The sequence below is a fragment of the Acanthamoeba castellanii genome (genome assembly GCF_000313135.1).
Source record: "Acanthamoeba castellanii str. Neff unplaced genomic scaffold scf7180000084639, whole genome shotgun sequence".
Lineage (NCBI taxonomy): Eukaryota > Discosea > Longamoebia > Acanthamoebidae > Acanthamoeba > Acanthamoeba castellanii.
In genome coordinates, this window is record NW_004457431.1 from 100,656 (window position 1) to 114,120 (window position 13,465).

The 13,465-nt window shown below is 59.5% G+C and overlaps 4 protein-coding genes and 1 pseudogene across 4 annotated transcripts; all 5 read left to right on the plus strand.

Annotated features, from left to right (window-relative positions):
• Window positions 1-721: 721 nt before the first annotated feature.
• On the plus strand, window positions 722-1,135 carry ACA1_087700 (uncharacterized protein; the record flags this gene model as incomplete). Its single annotated transcript, XM_004338551.1, has 1 exon — window positions 722-1,135. One exon carries the CDS (start codon window positions 722-724, stop codon window positions 1,133-1,135), a length of 414 nt encoding a protein of 137 aa, XP_004338599.1.
• An 859-nt stretch (window positions 1,136-1,994) lies between these two features.
• ACA1_087710 (ICElike protease (caspase) p20 domain containing protein) lies at window positions 1,995-4,174 on the plus strand (the record flags this gene model as incomplete). The annotated part of the gene is made up of 10 exons (XM_004338552.1): window positions 1,995-2,131; window positions 2,217-2,587; window positions 2,649-2,725; window positions 2,814-2,967; window positions 3,050-3,163; window positions 3,236-3,323; window positions 3,353-3,591; window positions 3,665-3,792; window positions 3,862-3,990; window positions 4,052-4,174. The coding sequence occupies 10 exons, from the start codon at window positions 1,995-1,997 to the stop codon at window positions 4,172-4,174; spliced, it is 1,560 nt and encodes a 519-aa protein (XP_004338600.1).
• A 145-nt stretch (window positions 4,175-4,319) lies between these two features.
• Window positions 4,320-5,855, plus strand: ACA1_087720 (dihydrodipicolinate synthetase; the record flags this gene model as incomplete). Its single annotated transcript, XM_004338553.1, has 8 exons — window positions 4,320-4,407; window positions 4,493-4,652; window positions 4,741-4,825; window positions 4,930-5,017; window positions 5,089-5,160; window positions 5,227-5,283; window positions 5,366-5,607; window positions 5,721-5,855. 8 exons carry the CDS (start codon window positions 4,320-4,322, stop codon window positions 5,853-5,855), a joined length of 927 nt encoding a protein of 308 aa, XP_004338601.1.
• A 626-nt stretch (window positions 5,856-6,481) lies between these two features.
• ACA1_087730 (Armadillo/betacatenin-like repeat domain containing protein) lies at window positions 6,482-10,227 on the plus strand (the record flags this gene model as incomplete). The annotated part of the gene is made up of 19 exons (XM_004338554.1): window positions 6,482-6,635; window positions 6,722-6,786; window positions 6,865-7,070; window positions 7,174-7,286; window positions 7,378-7,514; window positions 7,582-7,690; window positions 7,823-7,969; window positions 8,051-8,191; window positions 8,283-8,414; window positions 8,535-8,602; window positions 8,676-8,730; window positions 8,824-8,949; window positions 9,048-9,170; window positions 9,272-9,394; window positions 9,492-9,623; window positions 9,695-9,760; window positions 9,845-9,985; window positions 10,069-10,093; window positions 10,182-10,227. The coding sequence occupies 19 exons, from the start codon at window positions 6,482-6,484 to the stop codon at window positions 10,225-10,227; spliced, it is 2,109 nt and encodes a 702-aa protein (XP_004338602.1).
• A 293-nt stretch (window positions 10,228-10,520) lies between these two features.
• On the plus strand, window positions 10,521-12,625 carry ACA1_087740 (annotated as a pseudogene).
• The last annotated feature ends 840 nt before the right edge of the window (window positions 12,626-13,465 follow it).

The window sequence follows — 13,465 nt, forward strand, 5'->3', positions numbered from 1 at the left end:
ATTTTATCCCTCCGTCTCGCTGTGCAACCAAAAGAATACTAGGAAAAAGCGTGGATTGACAAACATTTCTGGACATGTTCCACCAATTTATTAGCTTGTTTTCCCGTTTCCGGAATGCGGGGCAGTCGCAGATGGCTACCACGGAGAATTCATCACATACCAAACTTCTGTACACTTTCGCGCCAAACTTTTCAGCCAACTCCTCGCCGTTTCCGTGTCACTTTCCGACGTGTATTATAAATATTTCCTGTCTTTGAAGGCTTAAATGATTCAAATACTTTAACTGTTTCTCTGTGCGACCATGGAGATCGCTGTCTCGCAGATTCGGCGGTGGCTGGGTACGCCAAAGCGGCGAAGACAGTGAAGTTGGCAGCGGCTTTCGTGGAAATTCGACAGGTGACGACCACCGATATTTGACGGTTCTTCTGTCTGTCTCAGTCATTCTTCACAACCACCACAGCGAGCTGAGCCAGCGACACGCCCAGCCACACCCGGCACCCCGCCTACAAAACCACCAACCCACCAGTCCATCCCACCAACGCTTTCATGCTCTACTGCTCTCCTCGTGCTTCCTCCAACACCACAACCACCAACTTCACCCCTCGCACCTCGCTTCTCTTCGACGCTTCGCTCGACTACTTCGACTCAACCATCAACGACCGCTTTAGTCGTTTCTCCTAGCGCCATCGTCGTCACCCCCAACAGCAACACACATAATCAAATGGCACCCACCCCTACCGCCCCCGCCACGTCGACTGCCACCGCCACCTCCACCCAGGCCTCGCCCACGCCCGTGAAGAGGAAGGGCCCCAGCCCGGCGGTGCTCAGCAATGAGCTCTTCCAGCTCAAGAAGCAAATCGACCAGCTTCAGTTCAGAGTCGCCCAGCAGCAGCGCAAGGGCGACCCGCAGCTCGCCCGCACCCAGGCCAGACTCGAAGGCCTGCGCCGCACGCACCAGTGGCTCAAGCGCCTCCACATGGCGCTCCACCCGCTCAACCCTGCCCACCAGCCTCTCAAGCAGCAGCCGTCTAGCCCCAAGCCGGCCGTCCGCTCGGTGGTTGCCGCTGCCACCACCACCTCGGTCACCGTCATCGACACCTCCTCAGCACCGCAGACCCTAAGCGTCCGCTCGTAACGGGCCAATCGACCGCTCTCCACGACTCGACTTAGTTCCCTCTTATTCGACGAATTTAGAGACCCGCCACAATCCGAGATCGGATGGAATTTGCAAGAGAAGAACGGACACGATAGCAACGAAGAAGGACGCGCGCGGCCTGTACATCCTGTACACAATTTTGTTTTACACTGCCACATATAATCCCCCCTATTTTTCTCGCTTCTACATAAATCGATTTCAACCTACGCGACCACTTCCCTTCTTCTTGCTCTTTACTTTTTTATGACGGCCTCTCATTTCATTGTTGCTTCAACCATAACCCACGGTACCCCCTCCCAGACCAAAGGCTTTGCTCTCGTTCACGAAGAGCCGGGAGAAGAGCTTCTTGTCATCCAGCTGCTCTCCAGCTCAACGGCGTAGCCCCGAACGAGGAGGATCAAGGTGAAGGGCGGTGAGCGTGGATGACAGGAAAAGCAAGGGGAAGGAAGGCCAGAGCTACCACGAACCAGCCGACAGCCTTCCCTGCAGATTTCAGCTGGAAGACACCATCTTCGCTGCAGGTGGCCCACCCTCATCTCCCATCACTCTCGTGGTTAGCTGAACCTCATCCTCCATACATAGGCTTGGGCATGCGCTGTACTTCGGCAGAGCCCTCCACAGACCAACCCACGGCGGAGGCCCATTCGACATTCACACAACACTACCTCAACCAGCAACAACAACACTGGCCCTGCACAATCGTCCACTCTCACCTTCTGCAGGACTCGACAACAACCATCCTCCCCTTGATACCGCACACGACTCACAGCACTCAGCAGTGATACACACAACCCCGCACTTCGCAACACAACTCACCACACACACACCACACAACACAATGTCTTGGGACATGGGCGTCGCACCTCCGGGCATGACCCCGCCCGGAGGCGGCTACGACAGCACCGCCTACCCGCCACCACCGCCCGGCTACGGCGGCCCTCCGCCCGCTGCGGGCGCCTACCCGCCATTCCCCACGTACGCCTGATCTCCCGCATTCATCACACATTCCACACATTGGCCTGGGACTGCGGGCTGACTGACATTCGCGCTCGGTACGTAGGCAAGGGCCGATGCCGCCGGGTCCGCCGACCCCGCAGGACAGCCCCTGGGGTGGTCCTCCCGCTGCGCCCGGCCTGGGCTACGGTGCCCCGGGGCCAGACCCGGGCTTCACAGCCTTCCCTCCGCCCGGCGGCGCCCCTCCGCCGCCGGCTGCTGGAGGCGGCTGGGGCCAAGCGGCGGCCCCGCCTCCGCCCGGCGGGGCGGGCTACTACGGTGGACCGCCTGCGCCGCCTGTGGATCAGGGGTGGCAGCAGGCTCCCGCACAGATCGCGGTGGGCGGCGGCGGGGCCTACGGAGACCGTGGACCCTATGCGCGTCGCAAGTCGCTCCTCATCGGCATTTCCTACCGCAACTCCATTCGCCCCTTGGGCGGTACGCACCACACCGCACCCCAATTCACACAACTCGACTTACCATAGTACATTCGACCCAGGCTGCATCAACGACGTGAAGAACGTGCGCCAGTTCATCGTCGAACGCTACGGCTTCCCCACGTCGCGCGATTCCATGGTACGCGAGAGGACGGATGTCTACAGAGAGAGCGAGTCAGGTCTAAGACTTTCTTCCTTCTTCGCGTTTGGGGTTTCTTTGTTGTCAGGTCATCCTCACCGACGAGGGACACGAGGACTCTGCTCATCGGCCCACCAAAGAGAACATCGTTCGTTGGATGAGGTGGCTGGTGGCCGACGCCCGGGCCGGCGACTCGCTGTTCCTGCACTATTCGGGCCACGGAGGCCAGACCCCCGACAAGGGTACGCCCGTTCGCTGCTGAGTGCTCTTCTCTGTGGAGCCTCCACAGAGAGCCACCGATGTTTAACCACTCCCAAGGAGCAGATGGCGACGAGATCGATGGCATGGACGAAACCATCTTGCCCGTCGACTACGAGAAGACCGGTCAGATCGTCGACGACGACATGCACGAGATTCTCGTCAAGCACCTCAAGCCAGGTAACTTCCATTGCTTGCGAAAACACGGTACACTGGTTTCCCCCGAATCGCTCACGGTCGTGCTCGCGACAGGTGTGCGGCTGACGGTGATCTTCGACTCGTGCCACTCGGGCACGGCGCTCGATCTGCCCTACGTTTATGACAGTCGCGGCAACATCGTGTGCTCACCGGAGATGATTGCGGCCGCAGGCGGACCCAAGCCCACAGCCCAGGCCAGCAACACCAGCACCTACTACAGCAGCGGCGCGCCTTCGGGACCAGCACCTACTACAGTAGCGGCACGCCCTCTGGGACCAACAGCTACTACAGTAGCGGCACCCCTTCGGGGACCACTTACTATGGCGGCATGCCTGCGGGGACTCCCACCACCTACTACCAATCCAACCCGGTGGTGCAGTACAACGCCCGCAAGAAGAACAAGTGGAGCAGTACGTACAGGCTTGGAGCTCTTCCGATCGCGATGAATCCCCTGATCTAACGACCAATCCTTCATTTTCACAGCCAAGCTGGGCCACATGCTCATGGGCGTTTCCAGTTCGATGATGCCCCAACGGGGCATGGGCGACTATGGCGCCGAGACCACCGACCGCGAATACAACTACCAGGCCCACCTGAGTAGGATCTCTCAAGTAACCCACCTCCTGCCAACGACCTCTTTCGATCCTAAAGTTCTCATCGCCGTGCGTGTGTTGTCACAGGCCGACGTGGTGATGTTTTCGGGCTGCAGTGACGAGCAAACCAGTGCCGACACCAGCATTCAGGGCAGCCGCACCGGCGCCATGAGCTACGCCTTCATCGCCACGTTGCGCGCCAATCCTCAGGCACGAGTTCCAGCGCCCTTGGTTGTGTGTTGTTGTGGGTCGCTGACATGAGCGTTTCCCTGTGCAGGGGGTGACCTACTCTGGTCTGCTGGGCAGCATGCGCGAGGTCCTCCAGGGTCAGGCATTTGGCCAAGTGCCGCAGCTGTCCTCATCCCACCCGATGAACATGAACCAACCGTTCAATGTCTGATGCAGTCTGCTGCCCGCTAGGCGCAGGCCTTTCGTTACCATGTAACGCACATTGACATAACTTTCAGAACAGCGAAACGAACATTCGAAACGCAATTTAAGAATACCCTTGGAGCTGCCCAACAGACCGCCAAGAAGACAAAAAGATGGAGCAGACGGCACGTTTCGAGGGCCTCTTTGCCGCGACTCTCACGCCATTTGACGAAAACGGCCACGCCTCCACTCGCCTCACAAGTAACCCCCCCCCAACCATGATATTTTGTACTACCACTACCTCTGCCGTGCTTATTGACGTTGGGTATTGTGTGCGTTGTCGCAGAGGAGTATGGAGAGCGGCTGGTGCGAGAAGGAGTGACGGGTGTGTTCTGCTGCGGCACGTCGGGCGAAAGCATGAGCCTCACCCTACCCGAGCGCAAGGCTGCCCTCGAGGCTTGGCTCACTACGCCTCTTCGCGTCATAGTCCACATCGGCACTGCCAGGTATGTATGAAGTCCAGCGCCTCTTGAAAACAAGCACCACACCTTCCTCTGACCGCTCTACTTACGCCGTCCCGCCCGGCCGCTGAAGCTTGGAGCAGACAAAGGAGTTGGCTGCTCATGCTGAAAAGGCGGGTGCTCACGGCATCGCCCTCATGCCCCCCTTCTTCTTCAAGGTGAGTCCCTTTCTCTTCTCTCCCTTCTTCCATTTCACGTCTCGACCCACATTCCTAACGTAACCATCTACCACTCTTCTTCCTCTTCTGCGTGTCGTTCACAGCCTCGCAACGTTGAGGAACTGGTGTCGTACTGCGAGTCGGTGGCCGAGGCTGCGCCACACACGCCCCTGTTCTACTATCACTTCCCTGGTACCATCACAGGGCTCTTTGTGGTACATGCCTCAGCCCTAATCGTCGTGGTCGCATGATTGGGCGTTCAGGTATGGTGGGTGTCAACATTCCGCTCTACGACTTCTTCGCTGCGGCCAGCAGCCGCATCCCCACTCTTCAAGGTGCCACCCTCATTCTTACCCACCTTGAAAGGTGTCTTGTGTGCTGACCTCGTTTCATTCATTCAGGCGCCAAGTTCACCGACTCGCAGCTGGGCGACTTCTTCCGGGCTCTCTGCTTCGCCGGTACGACCGCCCTGACCCTTCGTCGCTGCTGCTCGTACTGGTCGTAGGAATCCCACTGTGCTTTGCATATGGGCTTCAACAGACCGCAAGTACGACGTGATGCAGGGCTACGAGTTTTCGTATCTGCCGTGCCTGGTGCTGGGCGCCAAGGGCTACGTCGGGGTGTCCTTCTCCCTCTGCGCTCCGGTCTACCACCGCCTCGACAAGGCCTTCCACGAGGGCGACTTCGCCACCGCGCAGCGCCTCCAGCTCGCCGTGTCCGATTTCCTGACCACAGTCCTTAACTACAGCATGATCCCCGCTGTCAAGGCGCTCGCGAAGGAGGTTCTCTCAGCCCTCACCTACCCTCACCTGGTGGTCTTCTTCAGCTCCCGCTCATGGCTTGTGCGTGTGTGTGTGTGTGTGTGTTTGTGTTGTGTGTGTGTTGTGTGGTGTAGTGGACTGGCCTGGACTTTGGCGGCGTGAGGAAGCCGCTGGTGTCCCTTACGGACGCTGAGCGGACCAAGCTCCTGAACGAGCCCAGCGTCAAGACCATGCACGCCCTCGTCCTCGAGCACCAGCCCAAGCAGTGATACACCTTGACCCATCCGCCATCAGTGGCCCTTTACCTTGAGCACCTTCATCTTCATGCTGCACCAGGGCCAAGCTCATGAGCTAACCGCAAATGAAGGGAGCTTGGATACCGACAGTTTGAGCTGTCGTGGAGTACCACGGATTGGAGGTTGGTTTCGTTTCGAACCACAAAAGAACAGTCCGTGAAGGTTGTTGCTCGCACGACTGCTGCTCTGCATCGTCTCGTCTTGTTCACCGGTATTGGGCTACCTCCTGCCTGTTGTTGTTCAAGTACTAGCAAGCGTTAGAAAGTAGAGAGTTAGCGAAGAGAAAGCTAGATCTAGATTGATCAACCACCTCAATCTAAGATGGAAGCTGTGCCCGTGGTATCGGCGCCCCACAACGTAGCAACGTTTGTGCTTCAGGATGACCTTGGGCCTCAGCCCCTCGACAAGCTATTCCAAGCAACCAGGTCTCCTCCTCCCATTCATCTTTCATCTTCATTTCATATTTCCTTTGTGCTATGAATCCTTGGACCACGAGCTCAAGCACCTCTGCTCAAGTGCGAAACGAGGAGCAGGAGAACACTACAGTGCAATCTTTACAGATCCAGATTTTCACCGCGGTGCCTGGTGACACCTACAGGATGGCGGTGGAGAGCTTCTATGAAGCTGCAGAGAGCGCTGGTGGCGGCGAGGAAGGCGGAAGTGGTGACGGCGGCGATCCAAACAAGAGGGTGAGGGGCAGTTTGACTCTTCGCGCGCAGCTCCTGACCTCTCGTGCCGCTGCGGCCAAACCTGGTACGCCTCGCTCTACACCACCACTCGTCCGCGTTCTTGGGTGGCCGCCGACCGCAGACTCACCCGCGAGCCTACTCACTGCGCAGCCAACGCGGCCTTGGACTTGAGCAGCAAGACCAACCGCGAGCTGGTGGAGCTACTGCGCCACAGGGTGCGTTCTGTTCTTTCCGGCGAGTGCGGCCTGCGGTTGCGGTTAGCACTCACTCGCCCCCTTACGCGCGTTTGACAGGACGAAGGGATGAAGCTGGCCGCGGCGAGCGTGCTGGAGAAGAAGGTGTGCGGCGTGCTGGCGACTGACGTCGCGCGCGTTTCGGCCGTGGAGGAGCTGACTAAGAATGGCCTTCGGCCGTTGGTTGAGATCCTGACCGCCACCGCCTCCAGCACACAGCTCCTCTACAAGACCGTCGTTATCCTCATAGCCATCTTCAACGGCACGTGCGCTGTGTTGTGTGTGTTGTGTTGTGTGTGTGTTGTGCTTGCTGATATGCTCCTGTCCTGCGCACAAGCTCGTAGCTGACTGTTTCTTAGATGATGTCAGCGATCGCCTGCGGCAGGTCGGAGGATTGGGTCCTCTCCTGAGCCATGTGTCGTCCGAGGATAGCGCGCTCGTCAAGCAGCTCCTGGTCCTCATCACCGATCTCGCCCTCAATGGTTCGTTTTCCTCCCGCGCCTTAGTTGTGTAAGAGAGCACCGCAACCAACACCAAATGCGAATATGTGTGTGTGTGTGGCGCCACGTGTAGAGCAAAACCAAGACGGGTTCCGCCGTACGGGTCTGCTCGACAAGGTGGTGCCCACTCTGGCTCACCCAGATCCCGAGGTGCGCCTCTCTGCTGCCGAGGCCCTGGTCAACCTCTCCGTCTCCGTCAAGAATCAGGAGGTACCTCAAGCCAGGCCCCTCCTTTCCGCAGCTGCTGCGCGTATGTTACTGACTTTATGTCCCACAGACGATCGCCAAGGCCAATGCTCTGCCCCTGGTAATCCAGGCGCTGAGGTCCGACGACGATCATTTCCAACTACAGAGCCTTCTCCTTCTTCACAACCTGTCCCAGTGCGGTATGTGCGACGCAGCGCCTTCTTGATCAGCACCTTTACTTTTTGGTCGGACTGAACGTTGCCTGGTGGTGGTGGTGGTGCTGGTGGTGGTGGTGGTGGTGGTGGTGGTGGTGGTGGTGGTGGTGTGCGCAGCGATGGCCAAGGCCAACTTCACCAGCGAGGACCTGGCGCTACTGCTCACCTTCGCCGATGCGCAGAAGCTGGGCCAGGAGCCCAAGGAACGCAATCTCATCGTGCAGCGCTACACTCTCGCCACGTTGGCCGGATTGGCCAGCTTCGGTATCTCCGCACATGTGCCCACACATAGACGTGGTGGTGACCTAAAGGCTGACCGTGCATGATGCCCCTCTTCGTATTCAGAGAAACACCAGCACAAGATTGGAGAGCTGGGTGCAGTCAAGATGCTGCTGCCGTTCCTTGAGCTCGTGGAAGGCCCCGTGCCCGTGGACGGCGATGTGCTGTCCAGCGTGCTCGAAACCTTCGACCACCTACTGAACTTGAGTACTCGCCCTGCGTGCCTATGTGGTAGTGAGGCCGTGTTGTTGTGTTGCAATCGGAACGGCGAAGAGGTCTAACACATGCACCATTGCAGAGGACAATCAGTACATGTTTTTCCAAGCCAACGGGCACGAGCGCGTGTTGGCCATCTTGCGCAAGCCACAGGCCTTCAGCGAGTCTGTCGTCATCGAAGCCGCCTCCATCGTTGCCCATCTGTCCTCCTCCTGTACGCTTCCCCCGACCTGCCCTTCACTGGTCCCCGTCAGCCCATCCACTCCCGCACAACAGCACGACCGGTCTGGAACTCCTCACTAATGGTGGCCTTTTCTATGGGTTCTGCTTGCAGCGAACAGCCACGTGTTTGGCTCCATCGGCGTCAGGCAACTCAACAACCTGCTCGACATGTACCCCCAGGTACTGTGCCTTTTTTGCTCGGTTGCCCCTACCTGCCCCTACGAGGTTTCTTAACACTTGTGGTCGCGTGCAGAACACAACCATGCATCTCCTGGTCGCCAAGACCTATGCGTCGCTTTCCCAGGACGGTTCGTGATGAACATCCCCCTCTCCCTTACCACCATCAACCTACTTCTTTCTTTTATTGTTATTTATGTATTTCTATTTTCTGTGAATCGCAGGACACAGCGCCCGCTTGCTGGTTGCGAATCAGGCCGAGCTGGTGTTGGCCAAGTTCATCCTCGAATCCCGCACGAAGCAGGTGCTCGAGCACGCCTGCCTGGCCCTCTCCAAGCTCGCCGGATTTGGTATTCATTTTTCCTCCCCTGCTCACTTGCCTCTCGACTCTTGGGCCTGGCCCAGGTCGGATGACTGATCGTCGATCGTCGCACATCTATGTGTGCAGATTCCGTGCGCGCCTATATTATCCAGTCCGAGCTGGTGCGGAAGCTGATCTCTCTGCTGGGCTACAGCGATCAATCTCTCGTCGCTCCCGTCACCACCACCCTTGGTCTCGTGGCCGTCAAGGGTACTGCCACTGCCCCGTGTGCCTGTGTGACTGCGTGCGCGAGGCACTTTTTTGCTGACTCTGTTTTGTTTTCTTTTCTTTTCTTTTTCTGTGGTGTGTAGAGGAGGGCATGGCGGCGATCATGGACTACGGCGGTCTCCTGCCTCTCATCACGCTGCTCCAGTCGCAGGACACCCGCATACAGGAGATGGCTCTGACCGCCATCGGCAGGGTGGTCCTGGCCGGTACGTGCCTCATCTTCGTCGCGCTCGCGCCTTCTCCACAGACGCACGTGCATGCGCGCCATGCCTCATTAGGAGTGCCTGCATGTCTGTCCTACAGACCAGTCGAGCACCAACAGGCAGGATCTTGTGTACCGGGGCGGGTTGAAGGAGATGATCGGGCTCATGACCTCGTCGAGCCCGGCCGTGCAGCTGCTCGTGCTGGGCATCCTCAAGGCCCTCGCCAAATACGGTAGCCCCCTCCCCCCCAATCCACGACCTAAAGCAAACGGTTTTGCTGACGTGGCACGCGACCTGGTGCAGAGGACATGCGCGAACCGTTCCAACAGGGAGGGCTCATGGAAAAGATCCGCCTCCTCGCCGACCACCGTACGCTTGCCTTGATCATTTGTGGAATGCACGAGGAAAGGGAAAGCCGCTGATGATATTGTCGCGGGCGGTGGCGGAGAGCAGCCAACGTGCAGAAAGAGAACTCGAATGTTAGGCAGACGCTGCGTATGCTGCTGCTCGCGGTGAAGACCCTCCTGGACGCCCCGCCCACGCCCGTTTCCGTGCCCTCCTCGCCCATGCTCAGTGCCCTCAACTACACACCTGGTACCGCTCACCTTCGTCCCGTCTTTTCTGCGCCGTGGCGTACCGGTGACTCACCACAGCACTGTGAATGCGGTCGGTCGCAGAGGAGATGCAGAAGCTGGACACGGTGTTGGCGTCGCTGACGCGGGACCAGCTCATCTCCCTCGTCAAGGAGGCCGTAACGCAGGGCGCCAATGTCTCGAACTCCATCAAGCAGTTCGTTCACATCAACATCGCAGCTGGTACGCCTCTCCGCCTCCTGAAGAGGATAGGGGAGTTGGCTGTTCCGGATCTCAACGCCACACACCGCACACCACATGGCGACGCCGCAGGCAAAGAAAGCGAGAGAGCTCGCGGAATTCCTTCGGCTGCCCCGGCCTATGAATCTCCTTCGTTGTCGTCGCCTGCTGGGCCTCCGCCGCCTACGCCTTCTCTGGCCTCGTCGTCGTCGTCCGGCGGGCCTCCGCCGCCCCCGCCGCCGGGACCGCCTCCCCCCGGCGCACCCGCATCCCCCTCGACCTCGCGCGGGGCGCCGCCCCCACCGCCTCCGCAGGGCATGTCGGCGGATGGACCCTCATTGTCGGCGCTGCAGCTCGGCAAGGTATCCCCCCTCCTCTCTTACTCCTCGCTTTCTCCTTTGTTCTTCGCTCTTTGATGAGCTCACGCCGTCGTCGTGGCGCCGCCCACACAGTCCCGGTTGAGGGCTGCCGGCGACCGGGCGGAGCGGGACCCCATCCAGCAGGCGGGCAAGGAACCGCCCAAGATGTCCGTGGTCGACGAACTCAATCGCCGCAACAAGGTATGCCAGCCAGGTGGCCACAGAAGTTCACATTTTTTAAAAGCGAAGATTGGGTGTTGTGACCAACACTCGGTATCCCCCCCCCGTGTCCAGGACCCGGCGTACAGAACGCTCAAGCATGTCGATCTCGACTCCGAGCTGGAGCAGCGCCGCCAGGAGAAGCACCAGCGCTCGTCGCGTAGGTTGCTGAAGGACATCGAGGCCGGCAAGAAGCGCCAGTTCCTTCTCCTCAGCGAAGTGCGTATATCTGTTATTATTGTTCTCATCATCACCATCAACGTTGATAGTAACGGAGACTCAACGACAACGACACACGGTGCACGGAATGCAGGGAACTGAAGAGGGCAAGAAGTACTGGAAAAAGGACCCCGAGTGGTACGTGGAGGAGATCCAGAAGGCTCTCTGTCTCGACACCCAAATGGTACGTCCGCGATCATCAATCCGCCGTCATTCTCGTGTACAGCGTTGATGGTGACACTTCTTGTTACGCGTACGAACCCGACTAGGTGCGAGTGATCTTCTCCATTTTGGAGACCGACTCGGCGTCGACGCCCTTCGAAGTCACCCACAACGCGCTGAACCGCAAGTCCGCCGTGCCCGCCGAAGACCTGGCCCAGGTGCGCGCGTGCCCCTCTATCGATGCCTGGAGGCGGGGCGTTGTGTCGCACGCATTCCTAACATATTTTGATGTCACATCACAGGCTCTGCTCAAGGTCGGATTCACCCTCAAGAGCCGGCAGGTGGTGTTCAAGGCCAACAAGGAGGGCGAGGTCGACAGCGAGCCGGTCAAGGAGTACACCCACATCATCCTGCCGGGCGACATGCCGGTCAAGTACATCCTCAAGACCATCCTGGCCACCGTCCAGCCGTCGGTCGCCGCCTCGGGCCGGGCGATGAGCAACGTCGACGCCGACGGCTCTGAGTCCCCCCTGCCGCCCATGCCCTCGTCGCCGCTGCCCAGCGTCGCGATCGCCCCCGTAACCGCTACCAGCAGCCTGGCCTCGTCGCGGTCGGCCGTCGCCAGCCACGACCACCGCTCATCGCCCACCATGCTCGCCGTCGGCAGCCTCTCCTCGTCGCGCTCCTGCGCCACGCCCATCTCCCCGCGCACCCAGGGCGGCCCGTCCTCGGCCTCGCCATCGCCGCTCTCGACGTCCAGCTCCTTCTCCAGCACTATTCCATCGTCGCCCCGCGGGGGCCAGAGCTCGTCGTCCACCATGCTCGCCGTCGGCAACCTCTCCTCGTCGCGCTCCTGCGTCACGCCCATCTCCCCGCGCACCCAGGGTGGCCCGGCCTCGCCATCGTCGCTCTCAACGTCCGGCTCCTTCTCCAACACCGTTCCGTCGTCGCCCCGCGGGGGCCAGAGCTCGTCGCCCACCACGCTCGCCGTCGGCAGCCTCTCCTCATCGCGCTCCTGCGCCACGCCCATCTCCCCGCGCACCCAGGGCGGCCCGCCCTCGGCCTCGCCATCGTCGCTCTCGACGTCCGGCTCCTGGTCCAGCACCGTTCCGTCGTCGCCCCGCGGGGGCCAGAGCTCGTTCGCGGGCCTGTCGACCCGCAGCCAGCCTCTGCCGGTGACCCGCTCGGCCGAGCCCTTTGTGGCCGAGCACTACACGCCCGGCGCTCTCTCGTCCGAGTTCTCGGCGCTGCTCCAGGGACTGGACGACGTGGTGGCCAACAGCCCGTCGCCGCAGCCGCCCACTCGCAACCCGCTCACGAACAGCGTGCGGGAGACGTGCGGCCTGTGCAAGCAGGCCTTCCCCTCCGCTCAGACCAAGCGCATCGCCAACAAGAGCTTCTGCGCGCCATGCCACGACCGCGTGACGGCCCTCGCCAAGCAGCGCGCCGTCCAGCTGAGCTGAGCCCTCCCCCCGGCCTACACCTCGGCCCTGATTCAGCGTCAAGTCTTCCTGTGGTTCTACCTGGCGAAACCGACGCGGGCGACCAACGGTGAAGCAGTGCGGGTCACAGCGTGAAGAACCATGCAACCTCATCCGCCACCTTAAGAACAAGGAAAAAGAAAGATTGCTAACAAATTCAAAAATTAATTTACACAAGATGAAGAGGGTGATGGGCGTAGGTCGCCATGCATCCGGCGGATCTGGTGGATTGCCGCTTTCCTCATTGCTCTTGCGCAACACCGGCCGCAAATCATCTGCAACTTGCATTCGATTGACCTACAGCCGCCCCGATGGACCCCTTGCACGAAGGCTCACTACGCTGCCTCCTTCATTCGCCACAGCCTTCCGGCCTTCCACGGCTCTCATGGCCAAATTTCCAGGAATTAATCTTCATCTCAATCGCCAATCGACCCTCCACACTGCTCACGGTACACGATTTTATTGATTTATTATTTATCTATTTATTTATTGATTTTTGTACCATTTATTTAAATGTCTTTTATTTTCTCCTCGCAAGGATCCCCCAACGAGGTGGCGCAAGCGCTGAGCAAAAAGGCGACGGACATGGAGACCAAGGCCGCCAACGCCGCTGCTGAGGGCAATCTGGTACGCACACGACACGACACGACACGACACGACACGACACGACACGACACGACACGACACGACACGACACGACACGACACGACACGACACGACACGACACGACACGACACGACACGAACAACGACACGAACAACGACACGAACAACGACACGAACAACGACACGAACAACGACACGAACAACGACACGAACAACG